The sequence below is a fragment of the Mus caroli genome, unplaced genomic scaffold (assembly GCF_978045245.1).
Source record: "Mus caroli unplaced genomic scaffold, Mus_caroli_1 scaffold_5, whole genome shotgun sequence".
In the NCBI taxonomy this organism is placed as follows: domain Eukaryota; kingdom Metazoa; phylum Chordata; class Mammalia; order Rodentia; family Muridae; genus Mus; species Mus caroli.
The window spans coordinates 14,807,700-14,828,628 of NW_028227260.1; the positions used below are offsets into that span (position 1 = coordinate 14,807,700).

The 20,929-nt window shown below is 40.8% G+C and overlaps 1 protein-coding gene and 1 non-coding gene across 2 annotated transcripts in view; both read left to right on the forward strand.

The window, feature by feature from the left end:
- Phex (phosphate regulating endopeptidase X-linked) overlaps nucleotides 1–20,929 on the forward strand; it is a 300,129-nt gene that overhangs the window by 110,025 nt on the left and 169,175 nt on the right. The window contains exon 12 of the mRNA XM_021152917.2: nucleotides 5,091–5,192. Coding sequence (XP_021008576.1) covers nucleotides 5,091–5,192 — 102 coding nt within the window. The remainder of the gene's footprint in view (nucleotides 1–5,090; nucleotides 5,193–20,929) is intronic.
- LOC115030184 (small nucleolar RNA SNORA17) lies at nucleotides 16,731–16,862 on the forward strand. The gene has a single exon (XR_003835804.1). It is a non-coding gene; the product is annotated as a small nucleolar RNA SNORA17 (small nucleolar RNA).

Below are 20,929 nucleotides of genomic sequence, written 5' to 3' on the forward strand. Positions count from 1 at the left end.
TCTGCAAGGCTAAAGACACCATCAATAAGACAAAAAAACCACCAACAGATTGGGAAAGGATCTTCACCTATCCTAAATCAGATAAGGGACTAATATCCAATATATATAAAGAACTCAAGAAGGTGGACTCCAGAAAGTCAAATAACCCCATTAAAAAATGGGGCTCAGAACTGAACAAAGAATTCTCACCTGAGGAATACCGAATGGCAGAGAAGCACCTGAAAAAATGTTCAACATCCTTAATCATCAGGGAAATGCAAATCAAAACAACCCTGAGATTCCACCTCACACCAGTCAGAATGGCTAAGATCAAAAATTCAGGTGACAGCAGATGCTGGCGAGGATGTGGAGAAAGAGGAACACTCCTCCATTGTTGGTGGGATTGCAAGCTTGTACAACCACTCTGGAAATCAGTCTGGCGGTTCCTCAGAAAATTGGACATAGTACTACCGGAGGATCCAGCAATACCTCTCCTGGGCATATATCCAGAAGATGTCCCAACCGGTAAAAAGGACACATGCTCCACTATGTTCATAGCAGCCCTATTTATAATAGCCAGAAGCTGGAAAGAACCCAGATGTCCCTCAACAGAGGAATGGATACAGAAATTATGGTACATTTACACAATGGAGTACTACTCAGCTATTAAAAAGAATGAATTTATGAAATTCCTAGCCAAATGGATGGACCTGGAGGGCATCATCTTGAGTGAAGTAACACAATCACAAAAGAACTCACACAATATGTATTCATTGATAAGTGGATATTAGCCCAAAACTTAGGATACCCAAGATATAAGATACAATTTGCTAAACGCATGAAACTCAAGAAGAATGAAGACCAAAGTGTGGACACTGTGCACCTTCTTAGAATTGGGAACAAAACACCCAGGGAAGGAGCTACAGAGACAAAGTTCGTAGCTGTGATGAAAGGATGGACCATTTAGAGACTGCTGTATCCAGGGATCCGTCCCATAATCAGCTTCTAAACGCTGACACCATTGCATACACTAGCAAGATCTTGCTGAAAGGACCCAAATATAGCTGTCTCTTGTGAGACGATGCCGGGGCCTAGCAAACACAGGAGTGGATGTTCACAGTCAGCTATTGGATGTATCACAGGGCTCCCAATGGAGAAGCTAGAGAAAGTACCCAAGGAGCTAAAGGGATCTGCAACCCTATTGTTGGAACAACATGATGTACTAACCGGAACCCTGGAGCTCTTGTCTCTAGCTGCATATGTATCGAAAGATGGCCTAGTCGGCCATCAATGGAAAGAGAGGCCCATTGGACTTGCAAACTTTATATGCCCCAATATAGGGGAATGCCAGGGCCAAAAGAATGGGAATGGGTGGGTAGGGAAGTGGGGGGCGCTATGGGGGACTTTTGGGATAGTATTGGAAATGTAATTGAGGAAATTATGTAATAAAAATATTAAAAAAAAAAAAAAACCCAAAAAAAAAAAAAAAAAATCAAAAGTGTTCTAAGATTTATCTTCCTGGTTCCAACATGCTAAAATCATTATCTCATTTGCATTGGCATGCCAACCAGTGGCATTAATCAAAGATTTCTCTTGGTCTGAAAGTCTGTTATGGTAGTTCAGTACTATGTCACAGAAAATATTATAGAATAAATCCATAAAAGAAAGAGAGGGGGAAAGAGGGGGGTTCTCAAGGACAAAGAAGGACCAAGTGTGGCAAGAAGTGAAGTGATTTGCTTACATTTTGACATTGATGAAAGCCACAAAGAGAGTGAGTTATCAAAGTATTGATTTAAGGTAGACAGAAGCGGGAGGGGGAAAGGAATGCCACATAAGAGTAAACTATTTGTCATTCTTCATTCAGACAATGAGCCGAAATCCATTTGCTGCAGTGTATTTCCACTTGGAATGCCAATCAGCAGGGTGCAGAGAAAGAGCTTGAAAAACCTATGGAAAATTCTATTCTTAAGCCTTTAATACATTTGATAGTCATTACAATACCTTGGAATGGCTAAGGCAGCTTCTATGAAAGGGGATAACATTTGAAATGTAAATAAAGAAAATATCTAATTTTAAAAAAAGAAAAGAAAAAACGAAATCAAGCTGCTTAGCCTGATTCTTATCAAATAGTGTATATGTCATTAAAATGCCACTGAAGACAATAAATGACCTCAAAATTTATTGAAGGAATCTAAAAAACCAAGAAAACAAAACAAACCAGCAAAACAACAACAAACCTAATTGCCAGAGATCCTCTTGGCCTGGGCAGTGTTTATTTTTGTCTCATTTTGATTGTTTAAAACATAATGAAATTTTAGTTTTAATGCAGCTTACTTCCTTGGGGAGATCAGCTCTCTGCTTAGTTGTTGGATGCTTCCCATCCTTAGTGACTGCATGCTGGCTAGGGTAGAGAGAGGAAACCTTTTATTTCTCTCTTTTGTTATATATGAAAGGCCCCTTTCTCTCAGAGTGCTCATCCTATCAGGATGTATATGGTCATGTGTGAAGGGATAGATTTTTTAAAAGACAAACCCTTGTTTTGCATCTTGGCCAGATTTCACCGAGAAAAGCTATGATTACACACCCTCTACTCCAGAGATTCTTATGACATTTCGTCCTTTCTTCCTCTCATAATCCTGCCTTATACCTAAGATGAATCTTTCCATATAATCTTTGGCTCTCATCTCCCACTCTGTCCTCTCAGAAACCTTTTATGGCCTTTGGCATAGTTTCAGTCTTCTCCTTCTTCATGCATCCATTGGTATTGGAACACAGAGAGCTCACATACCTGGCAGCAGCAATGCCAACAAAAACATCAACGTAAACATTGCACAGTCCCAAGCCTCAGCCCTCTGGGTTGGGTTATCCCTATGTCTCCTCCCTCCCTCCCTCCCTCCCTCCCTCCCTCCCTCCCTCCCTCCCTCCCTCCCTCCCTCCCTCCCTCCCTCTTTCCTTCCCTTCCTCCTTTCCTCTCTTTCTTTCATAGCTCCTCTACTGGCTCTATAAATTGGTTGTCTAGAAGTCCATGCACTCCTCACCACACCATGGTTCAGCTCTCTCTCTCTCTCTCTCTCTCTCTCTCTCTCTCTCTCTCTCTCTCTCTCTCTCTCTCTCTCTGTTTCCCTCCTAGAGAATGCGAGCATATCTGCTGCATTGTTCTTGCCTGGATCCTGGGAACTGCTCATCTCCCTGATTTTTCTCACCTTTCCATATGGTCACTTCTGCATCTGACTCTTAGTTACATTCTACTTCCTTGGCATTTTCTTCTGATTCGAATCTTTTTGACTTCTAGAAGCTCTGTACTCACAGTTGTCATCTAGGTTTTGTGGTCAAAGCCTGGATCTGGCTTTCATTAGCTGTCTGAGATTACACAGGTCATCATCTTCTAACTTCCTTATTTGTAAAATAAGTGGCTTCCTGAGATGCTCATGGGGTTTAATCTTGTCTGTACACAGGACTCACCTATGGAGATTTTAAAACTCCCACTGCCTAGGCTGAACTTTAGACCAATGACACTGCTGTCCTGATGCCTGGGCGTGAAAATTATATATTTATTAATTTGTAATCACTTTTAATATCAGGACTTTTAAAGCACCCCCTTCAGATTCCAATATGCACACGACAGTGGCAATTATGACTTAATTACTTTAACGGGATTATTTTTCTTCCATCATTTCATGTTCTTGTCATGCCTGGATCCCAACTTGAGCTTTCTCTTTCTTTTAGTGTTTTTACTAAATTGGAAGAAATAGCTGTGAAGCTCCCCCTTTTCCATCTGCTGTTTGTTCTTATTTACATACGGTGGAACCTAGCCCACTGATTTACAGCTCTGGTTCCCTTACAACTGTTATTGAACTGAAAACATAACTGAAAACTTATTAAACAGAGAGAAATTATTTTGAGTGAGTTTTATGTTGACAATTCCTTATAGAACAGAGGGGGTGTTTGGAAAGAATATTAACAATTGACCTATAGCTTCATGATCTCAAAAGTAAAGATAATCCTGGAACCAGTCACCAGGGTTTGATTTCTTTTTTTTTTTTCTTTTTCTTTTTGGCTATACCATTAAGGCAGTCAAGGCAATGTGCAGGTGAATAGGATTCTGAGGTGTGTATCCAAACACAGCAGGGTTTTCTCATGCCCTTGCAGCAACAGCTCTCTTTCCCCAGTCTCCTCATCCCTGTTATGGCCCAGCAGAGGTTGTCAGCAAAGCAAATATATTCTTAACATGGATGTGATCTCATTCTTTAATGCCTGGGGAAAGGCCTTTCAGAAAACTTCTATTCTACAGATGCTGCCTGTACCCAGAATTCTAGATCTGAATAAGACATTGCTAGGCTGCAAGGGAGGAGAGAGAGCAGTAGGAAGGGAATAGATGATAACTAACCATTTGGTTTCACTACTGGCCCTGAATTTAGAGAGATTTGGGGGTCTTCACATAAATCTGATTCATGTTGGCATGATGTCCTTTGAGGTGCTGTATATCCCAACATGATTCTCTTTTTAAACAACACCTCTTTCAATTGTTGCTCGCTTTTTTGGCAATGTCTATCTGAAAAATCATAGGCTGTGCTTTTGCCTGGCACTCTCTGGTTCTAATAAACTCTCTCTGTCTCTGTCTCTCAATCTCTCTCTCTCTCTCTCTCTCTCTCTCTCTCTCTCTCTCTCTCTCTCTCTCTCTCTCTCTCTCTCCCTCTGTGTGTGTGTGTGTGTGTGTGTGCAAGTGTGGTGTGTTGGAACTAGGGATATAACCCAGGGCCTTGCACTTGTTAGGCTTACACTTTTCCATTAAGCTACACTCCTCAGCTCTTATTAAATTATTGAACTTGGTTGTTACCTTGATGAGGATGGAGCTATTTAGTAGCTACATACAAGTATGTGATTGGTTAGTGATAGCTTCTTGGGAGTTTACTGTCACCACCTTGCATCATCTGTTTACAGAGCCCCCCCTCCCAAAATAATGTCAGAGCATGAAATTGAACTGAAAGAAACACTGCCCCCCCCCCCCATTTTGAACCTTGAAGTAATTTTCTTGTAATCTGATTCAGGTCAAGGAAACCTTGGCTGAAGTTTCTGGCTTTGACACTGCTTCTTTGGGTATTTTCTTATAGATGGAAGAATTGATTGAGGGTGTTCGCTGGGCCTTCATTGACATGCTGGAGAAAGAAAATGAATGGATGGATGCAGGGACAAAAAGAAAAGCTCAAGAAAAGGTAGGATTTCTTTGGATGGAAGAAAAAAAACCTCACTGTTTAATGGATTTTCATGCTTGACGTTGACTGTACAGTTTTTTTATTTATTTTTATTGACTGAGCTGTTGTTTCCAAATGACCCCAGAGGTGGGTGTATGCTTTTGGATGAACACATAGATTTCATCACCAGGAGGTAACAAAAAATAAGATCTGACTTATTCTTTCCCTAACTGCATTTTCAAATGCCATGTAATTCAGCCTTTGTTTTACTCCTAATTGCAGCCTGTAAAAGCCACATGGCTTTCTGCCTAGTGAATTTTGCTATAAACCATCATTGGAGATGGCAGAATGTCGAGCAGTGGGGAGCCACGGGAAGCAGCTGGCAGAAGGGCCCTCAAGTTGCAAAGAAAAAAAAAATCCCATATTGTCCATGTGTCTTCTCCATTTGTGCATGATGTGTGCAAATGTCCTGAGGCAAATATTTTCCTGTAGTAAAGCACACATCTACTTCCTAAGCCAGCATGTTCCACAAATGGCCCAAAGGGCATGCTTATAAGGTATGCATGAGTGATAGACCATGGCAGAGTAATAGGTGATACTAGAGACACTTGGTAAAAATTCTCTGATGGTATGCAGCAAAATACAGAAATAAACAGGGCAATTCTGAATAGCTATATTGTCTACAAATAAATGAGGGGGTCCACCTTGAGTTGGAGATATTCTTCTGGAGCTGAAACTCAAATGGGCAGGGCCAGAGCATACCTTTACCATTTCCCCCGAGATTCTACTCTGTAACTGAGAGACCCCAAAATTAGGAACACTTCTTTTTAGACAAAGGTTTGAAATCTTTCTGATGATAGCAGTCATCAGTGGGACATGGACATGCAAGAGCACGCTGGGCACCTTACTGGCAAACACTACTTTAAATCAGAAGTCTATATTCTTGTGATTGTAGCCATACACATCTCTGCCTCTCTCTTTTTTTAAAAATTCTAATACTTTATTTTGTACACAAAAGCATGTTTTTAAACATCCCCTAGTGTAGGTATAACTCCCAGAGATGATTTTTACATATTTCAGAGTTGACGTTTTTAAAATAAGAAACCAAAGAAGAAATATCTGGAACATTTGAAATTTAACACAAATTTAAAATCCAGAAATATTTCAGTAAATGTGTATACTTCCATAATTTAAAAGACAATTTACTTGGTGATGGCTCTTTGAAAGGATGTTGATTTAATATAGTGTTTTTCTTCCTCAAGCTATACTCAGGCATATTGCTACATTGCTTTTCTTTTTTCTGTGCACCATCTGTGTGATATATATTTTTTAAAAATTTGGATATTTTATTTATTTACATTTCAAATGTTATCCCCTTTCCTGGTTTCCCCTTTGCAAACCCCCTATTCCATCTCCCCTCCCCCTGCTTATATGAGAGTGTTTCCCCACCCACCCACCCACTCCCACCTCCCCCTCCTGGCATTCCCCTACACTGGGGCATCAAACCTTCACAGGACCAAGGGCTTCCCCTTTCATTGATGCCAGATAAGGCCCCTTCAGCTTCTTCAGTTCTTCCCCTAATTCCTCCATTGGGGTCCCTGTGCTCAATTCCATGGTTGACTGCAAACATCTGTATCTGTGTTAATTTTTAAAAAGATTTTGATTATTTAAATACATTTTATACATCAAATGTATTAATAATATTTAGTATTTTGAGAATCAAATAATACATAAAAATTGTTCAACTTTTATATTCATAAATATTTTTTTTTTTGGTTTTTCGAGACAGGGTTTCTCTGTATAGCCCTGGCTGACCTGGAACTCACTTTGTAGACCAGGCTGGCCTTGGACTCAGAAATCCGCCTGCCTCTGCCTCCCAAGTGCTGGGATTAAAGGCTTGCATCACCACCGCCCAGCTATTATATTCATATTCTTGCATACCTTAAGATATCATTAATGAATATTTAACACTATTCATAACTGAAGATCCTATATCTAATGTTGAATACTAAATTGTTTCAAAACATACAAAATAATCTTTGGGAATTATGCATAGAAAAAGAGCATAAAATATTAAAAATGAATCATTAAATAATTCAAAAGCCCTTATATGATACCACCTGACATAGTGAGAGAGTATTTAAAACACATTATATATATGTGTGTGTATATATATATATATATATATATATATATATATATATATATATTGTCTAACAACCAGTGTACTTAAAAAAGGTTATCAGTGTTTCTAGGAGAGAAATTATTTTATCAGTAAGTATATTTTAAAAATTTCAAAATAGCAAAAACTCTCTTTGAAGTTAAACATTAAGAAAATGCTAGCTGGGCAGTGGTGGCGCTCACCTTTAATCCCAGCACTTGGGAGGCAGAGGCAGGTGGATTTCTGAGTTCGAGGACAGCCTGGTCTACAGAGTGAGTTCCAGGACAGCCAGGGCTAAACAGAGAAACCCTGTCTCAAAAAAACAAAACCAAAAACCAAAACAAACAAACAAACAAACAAACAAGAAAATTGCTAATTTCAAGCACAGTGAGAAAAATTATCAATAATATTTCCGGACAGAATAACTATTTTGAGATATATTTCATTGATATGTCTCCCTTTTCATTTCTGATTTTATTAATTTGGATACTCTCTCTGTGCCCTCTGGTTAGTCTAGCTAGGGGCTTATCTATCTTGTTGATTTTTCTCAAAAAACCAGCTCCTGGTTTGGTTAATTCTTTGTATAGCATTCTTTGTATATCTGTATTCATACCCATCTCTTAATATTATCAGTAGACACACTGCTTTGAGTCATTCCTTACACCAGTAATTTTGCCTTAGGGTCAAGAAGCAAGGAGATTCTCACTGTAGCCTTGTTGAAATGGAATTTCTGGGCAGTCCCCTATCTTCTGGCAAAAGTTTTTTGTAGAACCTTCCTACTCTCGAGATTGAGATGCCTCATCATAGAAAATATCATGTTTTAGTTAACAGGATTGAAAAGACAGATGAGTATTTACAAAGAAGAAAGACCTTGAATAGTATTGGTGGTGGTCTTGGAAGAGGACAATGCGTAATTTTAAATTATTTTTCTCCATTCAAGATCTGTCAAAGCTGTTTTAGGTCATGTACACCACAGGCTGGAGGAGGTAGGAACATATGGGTTGTGGTGAGACACTCTCCATATGGTAGATGAAACTCTTGGCACCACCACCACATTGTTGTTTCTTGAAGGCTTGGTTTATTTAAAAGGTAGCTTGTGATGTGTGGGGCAGGATGTGTCTTGCACTGAACAGTTGAATGTTCATTGTACTAACTAGGTGCTCTTTGTTGTAGCCTGAGGTTCTAAACTATCAATTTTCATAGGATGACTAGTGTGAAGAGAGGGAGAGAGATGGAAGGAAGGAGGGAGGGAGGGGAGAAGGAAGGGAGGGAGAGAGAGAGAGAGAGAGAGAGAGAGAGAGAGAGAGAGAGAGAGAGAGAGAGACTATGAATGAGTGAGCTATGGATATTTGGAAGCTTGTAGTCAGCTCTTCAGAAATAGAAATTAAGAGTACTTCAAGTGCTTGCTGACGTTCAGTTAGGCAAAGATTGTCTTGTAGCTGGGTCTTCTAAGCAAATGGTCCATGAGTCCTTCTTTAAGGAAACTATTCTCAGTCCTTCTAATATTAGCCATGTTCCTGTTGGCCCTCTGGGTTGATCGCCAGTCTTTTATTTCATTTCGACCAGAACTGTCACTTTTTCCTCCTAAAAGTATTCTTTGAACACTCTGCTTTCTTTGAGCTGAGTTCAATCTGCCAGGAACTCCCGTAGCAGCTCTGACAGGCACAAACATCAAAGGCAATCGGCCTTTTGGATCTCATTAGGCTCCCCTAGGAGGTATTGTATATTAAGGTTCAGAGAAGTCCCAGTAATGCAAGATAAGAAATGGGGTGTTGTCCAAGGATCTCCAGCAGTTCTCCCAGTCACTACTAGCCCTAAACCCCAGAATACAAAGATTTTCTTCTCCTAACTTGAATTAACTCGCGATTTTAAAAATGACCTCTAGGTGGAGCTCACAGTACTAACAAAGGAGAGAGAAACTGCAGCCTTTTGTGCTGCTTTTCACTCTGGGATGGTTTTTGACCCGACCCCCCCCCCCCCCCCTTTTCCTTCTGCTTTCCTCAGTTTGATTGCCTTTTTAATAGTCAACAAGAAAGAAGAGACTCTGCCTAATAATTCCTTGAGTCTTAGATGGAAATCTCTATCTCCCTGCTTTGTCTTTCTGATATGGAGAAGCTGCTGCATTAAGAGAGGATTTGCCTGCATTTGAAGTGGAGGTGAATAATTCGCCTTCTCTTCCTGGTATGACTTGGCACTGTTTTGTGGGCATGTGCTGTACGCAGTATATCACCCAGGCGGAAGATTTCTCATCAATAATAGTGCCCACACTGGGCTGATGCTGAGTCACTTGGCTACCCATTGGGAAAGCTGAAAAAAAATGTTCTGATTTGTGAGGGCCTTAAAGCTTTTCTTTCTCTCACCATGAAGCTCCGGACTGCAGCTAATTAAAGTGCCACCTAAGATGTGTTGACCTCAGCTTTCTTTTGTGACCAAAACTACCAAACCGAGTGATAGGGAGACTCATATTCGCAGTGGTCTGAGGGCCTTACCTCTTGTTTTTTTGTGGCAGTGACCCTGTCTCAAAACAGAAGTGTGTGAACGGGCTTTGTTGTCCTTTTTGCTAGGAGTGATCACTGTAAAAGATAAATGAGGATATCTCTGCTTCCTTGAAGGGTAAATTTGTTATCTCTGTCTCCCTGCCTTTTCCTGCTCCTCCCTGGAGAGAGGTCATTGGTACTTTTGTGTTTTGAAACTCACCGTGTTGATTTCAAGTGGAAAATTAATATTGGGAAATAAGCACCCATTTTTAGTTAAGATTCTGCATTTCCTGCGAGCATGTGCTCTTTGAAAAATATTTTTTGAGGTTATAATATAATTACATCATTTCTCCCTCCCCTTTCCTTCCTCCAAACCCTTCCAGGATCGTCTTTGTCACTTTTTGTCTTTTTCTTTCAGCAAAGAACAAGGATGCCTACTGTTTTTCTGGTTAATGGAGCCTTTGAATAGGCATATAGTGATAATTGGGTGATTTGGGGTGTCTTCTGGAGGATTTACTGTGTCCAGAACAGAGGAGGAGTCCCCCCAAGGTCACTATGGAAGAGACTCAGGCTGCCTTTGGTCTCCCTGGCCAGTTCTGAGTCAGATGTGAGGAGCAGCTTCCTGAGAGTGGCTCAGACTTGTTCCCCAGCTGAATTAATCACATAGCTCAGTGCTGGACCACCTCTGAACTGTTCCCTTGTGCGCTTTGCACCTGGGGTCGAAGCTTGTCAGCCCATGCCCAGAGAAAAGAAATACCAGCATGGAACACCTGGGGAGGCAGTGTCCTGAGGGTGGCATGAGGGAGGAGCTGTGGCCTTGGCCACAGCAGGTACAGAGAAGTTGGCTGCATGTTCCCAGCTCCTTAGGCATACGACTCCCACGCACAGGCTTCGCGTGAGGTAGGAAGATTTCCACTGCAGAGAGCAAAGCAAAGTGCACCTCACCTCTTTGCCTTTATCAGTAAACTCTGCTAATCCCAGGCACTGCAGTGTGCATAGCATACAGCCTGTACTGACCAGTTAGGACCCTGACTACCACCCTCGGAGCCCATGTTTCTGAGGGTGTGCTTTTCCACCTGAGGCACTTAGGAGCTTGTGAATAGAGCACATTTCCTCACATCTGCTTCAAGATCAGGGGTGGGGTGAGTCCTTACTACTTTACTGCATCCCTGTCTGACTTCTAACTGCCTGCCCCTTCATTCTACCCAAAGTCTTTCTTGTCCCTATGGCATCTACTGTGAGTGGCACTGCATCCAGAAGACTCACCATACTACCATCCCTCCTCACAGGCCCTTAGCCAACAATTGTTGGAAGGTGGCTGGTACCTGCCCTTCTTTCTCCTGCCTCTCACATGCCCTATAAATGTTCCTGGGAGCTTACCCCGTAGGCTTGAGCTTCCTGGCAAAAATGCCCTTTGCTGCCTGCCTTCCTTTCCCCTTTTGCTTTTGAAGACCTCTTTCTGCTGTTTCTTTGACACCCCCCCCCTTTTCAAACACCATGTGCTTTAATCCTAGTCTCTAGCTCTGTCCCTAAGGAGACCACTAATGAGGACACAACCTCTGGGTTAGGTCCTTTTCTCATGCTTCCTTGCCTTTAAGATAATAGTGCATTTCATTGAGTCGGGATACCAGCATCCTCTCAGCAAACTCAATGCCACAAGCATTTGTAGCACACCAAGAATGTGCCAGGAAATGGGCTGGGAGCTGCAGATTTTGGAAGGGAGGGAGTGATCAGCTGCAGTTCCTTTTCTTCATGTGCTTTCACATACCTAGGGTGACACAGGGATGCTACGGAGGCTGTGCTGGTGGGGGAAGGTTATTTAATAGAGTCATGAAGTGGTCCTGGGGGGCCTAGAAAGGGCAGCTTTAGGAGCTGAGACAGGCTGTCTCTCAGGGTGCTAATCCTGCCCCTTCCTCTCTTCCTTGTCATGACCGTGTTAGCTTATAGGTGAGCCTTCTTCTGAGCTCCCCATCACTTGGTACTTGGAACAAGTGCTCCTCTCCCTCGGTATGTTTACTCCTGCTGCACTACACAGTTTCCATTGGAATAGGTTTGGAGACGAGAGGAAAGGCTTCAGCCAGGGTAGCTCATGCCCCTATTTGTTATAGCTTTCAGTGTCTTTGTAGAATGTTGAAGAATGCAGTCATTCTGCTTCCTGCATCTACTCTGAGTATTCATCAGGGACAAAGAGCGTGCAAACTGTGACCTTGCTCTGGCTTCTAGTACTGAGCTTACAGCCACTGTCTCTCCACCCCTGTTTAGGTATCTTCAAGTTTTTGTCTCACAGTCATCCAAATGAAGGTGATGTTCGTCTTCCTTATATCTCCTCAGTTCAGTGCTGTCCATAGGAAGGACAGTATGGAGGAGAGATATATGGAGGCTGACTGTATTGTAAGCCATTTTTTACCTCTTGGGAGCTACATGACCTTTTGGAGATGGCTTCATTTTTCCCATTCCCGTCTTTTAAAGTGTGAGAGCAGTGCCCATCTCAGAGGTTAGTTACCGAGATTGAAGATGTTGGTATTCTAAAGGAGGTGGTTGCTTGTAGATTTTCAGATTTTGAACAAATCTCTGTTTTGAAAAGGTTTATTTATTTTTATTCAGTTTTCATACAATATATTTTGATCATACTCTTTCACCTTCCCAACTTCTCCTAACTCTTCACCTCTATAGCTATCTAACTCAATGTTTTCCCTCTTTTTCTAAAAAAGTCAAAAGTGTACAAATTTGTTTTATGTGTATGGCTGTTTGCCTACATGAATGCATGTGTACCATGAGCTTATCTGTTGCCCTCAGAGGTCAGAAGAGGGTGTCACATCTTCTGGAACTGCTGGAAACTGAGCCCAGGTCCTCTGCAAGAGCAACAAGCACTCTTAATGGCTGAGTCATCCCGTATCTCCCTTCACAATTATCTTTGTATGATATGTATGTATGTACATATATACATATATATGTATGTGCATATGTATGAAATGTATGTATGTATGTATATGTAGTATAAGTAGGAGTTTGATATATTTTGTGTGATAGTTTATGGAGTGATTATAATTCAGATCCTCATGGAAATGCTGTTTGCTTTAAGGCATGGCCAACCTGTGCCTTAGGGTAGCTATGAACGTAAGGCAACAAAAACAACTTAAATGAAATTAAAGCATTATGGAAGAAGAAGAGGAGAGAGGGAGAGAGGAGAGAGGAGAGAGGAGAGAGGAGAAGAAAAGGAAGGGGAGGTAGGAAGGTAGATTGTTATGCAATTTTGTGGTTCTCAATTGAATATCATAGATAACAATGTTATATCAAAGGTTGAACATGCCTACGTCATTTAATCTCTCATACTTGAGTGTGAGTCAGCACCACCAGGAGTGCCCATTGGAACAAATTGCAGTTTGCTTCAGTGGCTCTAAGGTGTTGTTGGGAATCAGCACCTCTGATGAGGCCCCAGGTGATGCTAATGCTGATGGGACACTGGCTGATCACAGGTGGCAATTTCTTTCCACCAAGGCTGAATTAAAGATGAAGTTTATGGAGTTTTCTTTTTATACCCTGTAGGCTCCTCTTTCTATCATCTCTCACAGTTAAGTACCTCAGTGAGTTGGGACACTCAAAACCCACCCAGGGCACCTATTCTATGACTATCTGTTGAATGTTCTAAAGATCTGAAGGCTCCATGTTCTTCCTTTCTGTCCCTTGATTCCACGTTGTTGTTTAGGAACTATGCAGATGAGGTTTTCCATACCGAAGTCTTCCTAATTTCTAAAGATTCATCAATGTATTTTTTTAATGTGAATGAAACAAATTTTGTGTTTCTCATATATAAAATTGACATTATTATATGTCAAACTGTAAGACTAAAAGGTTTTATTATTACCACATTGATATCATATAGCTACCATGTTTCTTTATACAGCTTAAGTATGTAAAGTCAAGAGATGCCAAGCATGCTTGTCCATGGTCATTGATCTGGTTGCTGAAAAAGTTGGGCATCCATTCCTGATAGTTTGGCTTTGTAGGGGGACCTTTATCCTAATAGAAGTGCATCTTTAAGCATGTTCTTCAAACCAGGAGCATTGGTATTATCTAGAGGCTAGCTAGGAATGCAGACTCATAGTCCCAATTAGATCTATGAAATGGAACTCTGAGAAGGAATGCAGGACTCTACAGTGCAGTCAGCCCTTCAGGTGTCTAATGTAGCCAGAGTGTGCAAACCAGTGCTCTACACTGTGTTTCTGATGCCTCAGGTTGCTGGATGTGCTCCAGTTTTCAACACTTTTTTTTTTAAAGCTCAAGTTCAAGGCTGAACACAGTAATTCTATATAGAGTCCAACTCATCCACCACAATGGGGATATTATTGCCACATCTGTTTTGCATATAAATTATATTAAGGAAGCTGAAGTTGATATTATGGCTATCTTTTACTTTCAGCCTCGCACGTCAGTGTTGGCTTATAGCAAATTTACAGTCAGTTAATTTCTTGGTCTTAAAAAAAATAATCTCACAGGGACTGCTGTTAAGCTCTGTTGCTCCTATATTTAGTGTTAAAAAAAGTCCCTTCTCATAGAATTTCACATTTTATTCTAATAAAATCTATTTGGCTGTTTTGTTCATAGCTCTAGCTTTTAAAATAATTTCCAAATCTTCCTGTTATGAAAATTTATTCTTATTAAAGAAAATACTGAAAGTGAAGTACAGAACAATGAAGAAAAATCAATGCTTTGACATTACCCAAGCATAAACACTGCTAACGTCTTGATATATTACTTTGATTTATCACCTATATGTAGGCTTTAAAAAACATTCTTGAACAAAGTTGTACATGTAAATTTGATTTATTTTTTCTCCTTACATTTATATTGTGTTTTTACTGTTTATGATATAATCTTTACCAAAGAGTTTCATATAGAAATCAATATACTCTGTTGGTATTTGTATACGTGAGCTAAAAATGTTCCTAGAGTGGGTTATAGTAGAATACTTACAATTGTGTGGTAATAAACATGCTTTGCACATTGTTTTAACCATAGAATTTTTAATTTTCATTTGTAGAGCATGCTAGACTTGAACTTGCTATCTAGCAAGGCCATCCTTGAATTCTTGATCTTCTCTCCTCTACCTCCAGTGTGCTGGGATCACAGGCATGCACAGCAACTCCTAGCTCCTAGAATTAGTCCTTTAGAATTTGATCTTTAAAAATCTCAAACATATCACTCAGTGTATCAAATATAAGTTCCATTTATATATTCTTGGTAGTTTAGTAAAAATGATAAATATGCATTTTTGGTTATATTGGTGCTCTGGATTACAATGGGTATTATCATAAAATGTAATTATAATCAACCCATTTGCTCATGCTTTTAGGTACACTGTTCCAGGTTTATCTACTGACAAAAAAATGCTTATAGCCAGGACTGCTAGCTTATGTATGTAATCATAGCTGCTTAGGATTATGGCAAAGTCAAGGCCAGTCTGGGATATATAGTAAGACTTTGGCTCAAAGTAAACAAGGGCTAGGAATATAGATTAATAGTCCACAGCTTGCATGAGGCCATGGGTTCCATTACCAGTACTGAAAAAAATCTTGGAAAATATTTTGTGATATCTATCTATCTATCTATCTATCTATCTATCTATCTAGTCTCTGCATATGGAGGCCAGTGGTTACTGTTGGGTACTTTGCTCAATAGTGAGCTGCCTTATTTATTTATTTATTTTAAATATTGTACTCTATTGAATCTGGAACTCAATAATTTGTCTAGATTGGCTGACCTAGTACCTCTCTGCCTTTATCAACCCTAGTTCTGGGATTACAGGCATATATCCCCATGCCTAGCTTTTACATGGGTTCTGAGGATTCAAACTCAGGTCCCCATGCTTGCTTAGCAAGCGTGTAACCAACAGAACCATCTCCCAGCTCAAGGTATCACCACTTTTTAAAGTTATCTAGAGCAACAAATGGACAGGTGCTATTGAATAGCACCGACAGTTATTTTAGTGGGTATTGATAACACTACTAGATATGTGGTTATGCTAAGGTTTGCAACTGGTGATTTTTCCAAACGCTATCTATCACTCTGCATTTATTAGCTAGAATCTTTCTCTAAAAAGGCTTTTTCCCCTTTGTTAATCACTTGATTAGTCTGATATACAGTTTATAGAGGAAACTCTGCACGAAGGTCTGTTTTTCCCATTATTAATTTTTACAAGTTGTGCCCTGGATACCTCCAGAGGTATCAAAGCATCTCCCTGCCCCCAGCATCGTTATAAACTTGGGAATTTTAAAATGTATTTGATATGCTTAAATTTATTTCAATTCTTTTTTGTAGTTCACATTGTTTCATCTGAGCCAACTTGTAACTGTTCCTTAAGGGATTTTGATATGACTCCAACTATTTTAGACTGCAACTTTCTTTCTTTCTTTCCTGCAACCATATATCCTTGCAAATTAGATTTCTATTAAATCAGTGTCTTAATCAATTCTTTTATAATGAGCAATATATTGACTTTTTGGAGGGTGGTAGTGAAAGTTCCATTCCAACTGGAAATACCGAAAACAATAGAGGAAGACTCCCAACATCTTCCTCTGGTCTCCACACGTGTAAAATGGACATATACACTTGCATATGCTTGTGCTTGAGCCCTCTCCTGTGTACCTATATGCACAGCCCACAAAACATAGGCACAGAAAATATAAATAAGTTAACTAGTACGTGATGGTGTCATATATTTTTTTTAAAAAGAATTCTAGTGTTAGCCTTAGGGCATGTCTCAGCAGTAGAGTACTTACCCAGCCTGTGTAACACTCTGGATCATCAGCAGCATAGGGAAAGCCACCACCACTACCACCACCACAACAGCAAAATGATACTGAACAAATTTTCAGTGTTGAAATGTGTGGAGCAAAGATACTATTAAAAGATGAACCATGACCTACCCCTGCAATCATTGCAGGTGTGGCTGCTGTGTCACATGAGTGTTAATAGGTGACAGAGAGGAGAGAGGCTATGTATATTCTCAGTGTTCTGACTTGTGAGCATCTGAATGATTAGTAGCCCAACATTCCCTGAAAAAGGGAAACCTGAGATGTTCTGGTGCTGGAGGCTTGGACAGAGAGCTAGCCTAAGATGACCACTAGTCTGAATTTATGTAGGTCTGGATGGCTACTAGGACTGGGAGCAAGACAGAGACTAGAAGAACCCCACCTGGGACCGAGACAGACAACCCTTGCATGGGGACACTTGGCAGGCAGGGTGAGGAGGTAGCCCGAGATGATCACCAGACTGGGCTTCGACAGGGAGCTAGCCTGAGACAGCCACCAGTCTGGTGTCACATAGGCTTAGGGGTGAAGTGGAGCATAACATAACCTAGATTACCCCTTTTTAGAGCCACAGTGCATGAACAGGGCATAGCACTTCTGAGACTACTTCTAAGATGACCCCCAGATACTCAGAGACCCCAGAAACCCCTAAGAGGAGCAAGTAAGTGGTGGAGAAATGAAAGAGAGAGAGAGAGAGAGAGAGAGAGAGAGAGAGAGAGAGAGAGAGAGAGAGAGAGAGAGAGAGGGAGGGAGGGAGGGAGGGAGGGAGGGAGGGAGGGAGGGAGGGAGAGAGAGAGAGAGAGAGAGAGAGAGAGAGAGAGAGAGAGAGAGAGAGAGAGAGAGAGAGAGAGAGAAACAGAAGGATGTGGACTCAATGAAGAGAGGCGGAACTAGAGACTCAGGGGTAGTAAGGAACAGCCTGATGTGAGTGATGCCACCTGGGACCATGGTGGGGTCCTGGTCTATGTTGCCATCTGGGGCCATGCCTAGAGTCCTTGACCTTGCAGCAGAAGGGGACTGTAAATTACCTCCAAAGGCCAGGCAAACGTTCCTGGTCTGGGCTTCTGTCTAGGGACATATTTGTGTTTGAGGGCTGTGCAGAACTGGTTACACCCCTCATCAGGTTATCATGGGAGTGTTGGTTCTGGGGGCCATGAGAGCAGGAGAGCTGTTCCTGTCCCTCACTTGCTGCAGCACATGGAAGCACATGAGGTGCACATGTCCTGCACCTCACCTGGACTGCACAGTAGAGCTGTCTCTGAATGTGAGTGTTGCTGGTGAGCTGGCTATGATTGTGGAACAGCTAGCCTTGCCTTTTGTCTGCTGGGCTTTGGCACAGATGAGGGAGAGACAACCTCCTTTTTTTTTTTTTTTGTTCCTAGCCACCTATGGTAGACAGGAGAGCTGGCCCTGGGGTCATGAGAGTGGGAGACTGGCTATATCCTTCATTTGCTACAACACTTGGGAGAGCAGGCCTTGCACCTCACCTGGGTAGCAGGGTGGGTTGGCACTGGTAGCAGGGATTACTGGTGAGCCAGCCCAAAGGGCATGAGAGTGTGAGAGCTGGCAACCCTCAGGCCCAGACCCCGGGCTTTTAATTAACTCACCCCAACATCTACCCCATCTATAAACTGATGGAGTGCACGAAGGGGGCCAGTCCTACAAGACCCAGTACTATTGGATTTTCATGAATCAGGGCACCAACAGGATATGTAAGAGGAGTCCCAGTGAGGTTGCAGTATTGATAGAGTAGAAGAAGCCAGAGGCTTCATTCCAGACCAAAGAGTTATTGCAATAAACATTTGTAAGCGAAGAAGCGTGGACAAAAGTGTAGGCATAGTGTTGGGCACACTCTGACACAATAGTTTCCACAAAGAGATTTTTTTTTTCTGTTACGGGGGACATAAGTGAGTACCACCTGTTTAAATGTGTACTGTAAAAAGCATTTAGGTTTTAGTGTATATTGGACATTATTTTGGAATGAGGAACTGGTTGGTTATAGGACTTTGAAAGGGTTGAGAAATGCTACAGTTGTTTTAGGTATCATTTTAGAGGTTCAAAGCAGAGGGCTACTTTTTCAAAATTTTGTAGAATTTCATTACTTTTATTAGTCACATGGGCAGGTGTGGTTTAATGACTTCAATTTTTTTTTTTGGTCCAGATTTAAGTTGAGTATGTAAAGATTTAAAGATACATGTTGAGTTTCGTTGAATTTACTAAAAAGAATCAGATTTGCTGTTTTGAGTTTTAATTTCATGGGAAAAAGTCATTAGAAATGTTTTGAGTTTAGATTTTGTGGCATTCCTTTCCTTTAGCCCAGGATGAAACTAATAGCCCAGGATGCATCTGTTTATCTGCTATCTCTAGGGCTGTTCCTGCTGCTGTCAGATGCTCCCTTGTTATCTAGCTGCTGGTCCTGCTCAGTCAGTTGTATAGGAATGTCAGTTCCATTAATAACCCAAGGACTGGGCAGGCAGATAGTGGAAAATGGGTGAAGAGAGAGAAATTGTATTTAACCTGTCTTCTGAGTTGTCATTTTCTAGATTCCAGCATAGCTGGGTAAAGGCAGACTGAGGGTGTGACAGCAAATCCATTTCTGACAGAAACTCACATATGAAAGGGAGAAGCAGTCTGATAGCAAAAGAAGAATGAATGGAGGGACTTAGGCCAGAAGTCAAGATTTAGAGTCGGAAAGGTTACAAAAACCCATGCTAGGAAGAAATGACGTAATCAAACTACTTGGACAAGGGCACTGGCAACTTTGCCAAAATAGAGTTCATGTTGACTTTAAATATTATCATTCCTTCTTTGGATTTACTTATTTATTTTATGTATATATGTGAGCTGTAGCTGTCTTCAGACACACCACAAGAGGGTATTGGATCCCATTACAGATGGTTGTGAGCCACCATGTGGTTGCTGGGAATTGAACTTAGGACCTCTGGAAGAGCAGTCAAATGCTTTTAACTGCTGAGCCATCTCTCCAGCCCCAATATTATCATTCTTAATATTTCAAGTGGATGTTATTACTTTTATAAGAAGTGTGTTTGTGAAAGAATTATTTCCTTATTTTAAAGAGTTGGTGTTTTGGTTATGGGTTAGTCAATGACAAAAAGGAATAGATGATCTCTTAATGTGGAACAACTCAACTACTGCAGTTCTCTGTATCTTGGCTGTTGTTTGCTTCCTTACAAACCCATATCTAGTGTATTGTAGTACTTCTTTCAAATCTGTTTGTTACCTGGGATCAGCTGGGTGACTCTTATATTGGTCTTACCTTGAGTCTCTCTTCAGGTAGCTGAAGTCAGATGACAATTGTGAATGAAGGCCCGTTGGGGTGACTTCACACACATGTTTCTTTGTTCCTTATGGCCTTCTCCACAGGGTAGCTAAGGGAGCAGAAAGGAGGACAGATATGCTGTGAGTCCTCTTAATGTCTGAGCTCAGAAGTCTCAGAAAATTTCTTGTGATACATTCTTTTGGTCAAAGTCAAGTACAGGGCTACCTCTTAATCAAAGCCAGGTGAAGAAGACTGCATCTCTTGGTGTGAAGAGAAGCAGAATCCCACAGAAAGGACAGAAGTTGTTGGTACTCTCATTGGAAAGTCTTATTTACATTTTGCATTCTTCCCATCTCTTATTTAAATTCAGTTTTTCTTATTTATTTTAGAGAATTATGAACCAAGTTTGCCATCTCCCTTTGGCAACGGTCCAGTGAATATCATTAAAAATTTTGTTTTGTGCCAGGGGCTTCAGACTGGCCCATGTATGCTCCTGGTTGGTGGCTCAATCTCTGGAAGCTCCCTGGGGGAGTGAATCTGAGAGGGGGGCAATGATGGGAATGTAAATAAATAAAATAATAAAAATTGAAAAAAATTAAATGTTTTCTTTATTTGTAATTGAAAAGTAATTATGTTTATGGGATACAATGTGATTTTGATTTATGTATACATGATATAAAGAATCAGTCCACTTAATTAACATATATGGTTATCACCTTATGCTTTTCAGTTGAGAACACTAAATATCTATTCTTTGTACAACCATATTTTCTTTTATTTTTGATATTATAATTTAATTAGACTATTTCCCTTCTCTCTCCTCCCACTAAACCCTCTCATATATCTTCCCTTGCTTTTTTTCAAATTCATGGCCTATAACATGCATATTCATTCATTGCTGTTACATGCATATATGTATGTGCATATACATATATACTTCTAACTCAGATTATATAATGTTGCTTGTATGTGTATGTTCAGGACTTCCAATTTGGTATTGGATAACCAATTGGTATGCTTTTCCCAGGAGA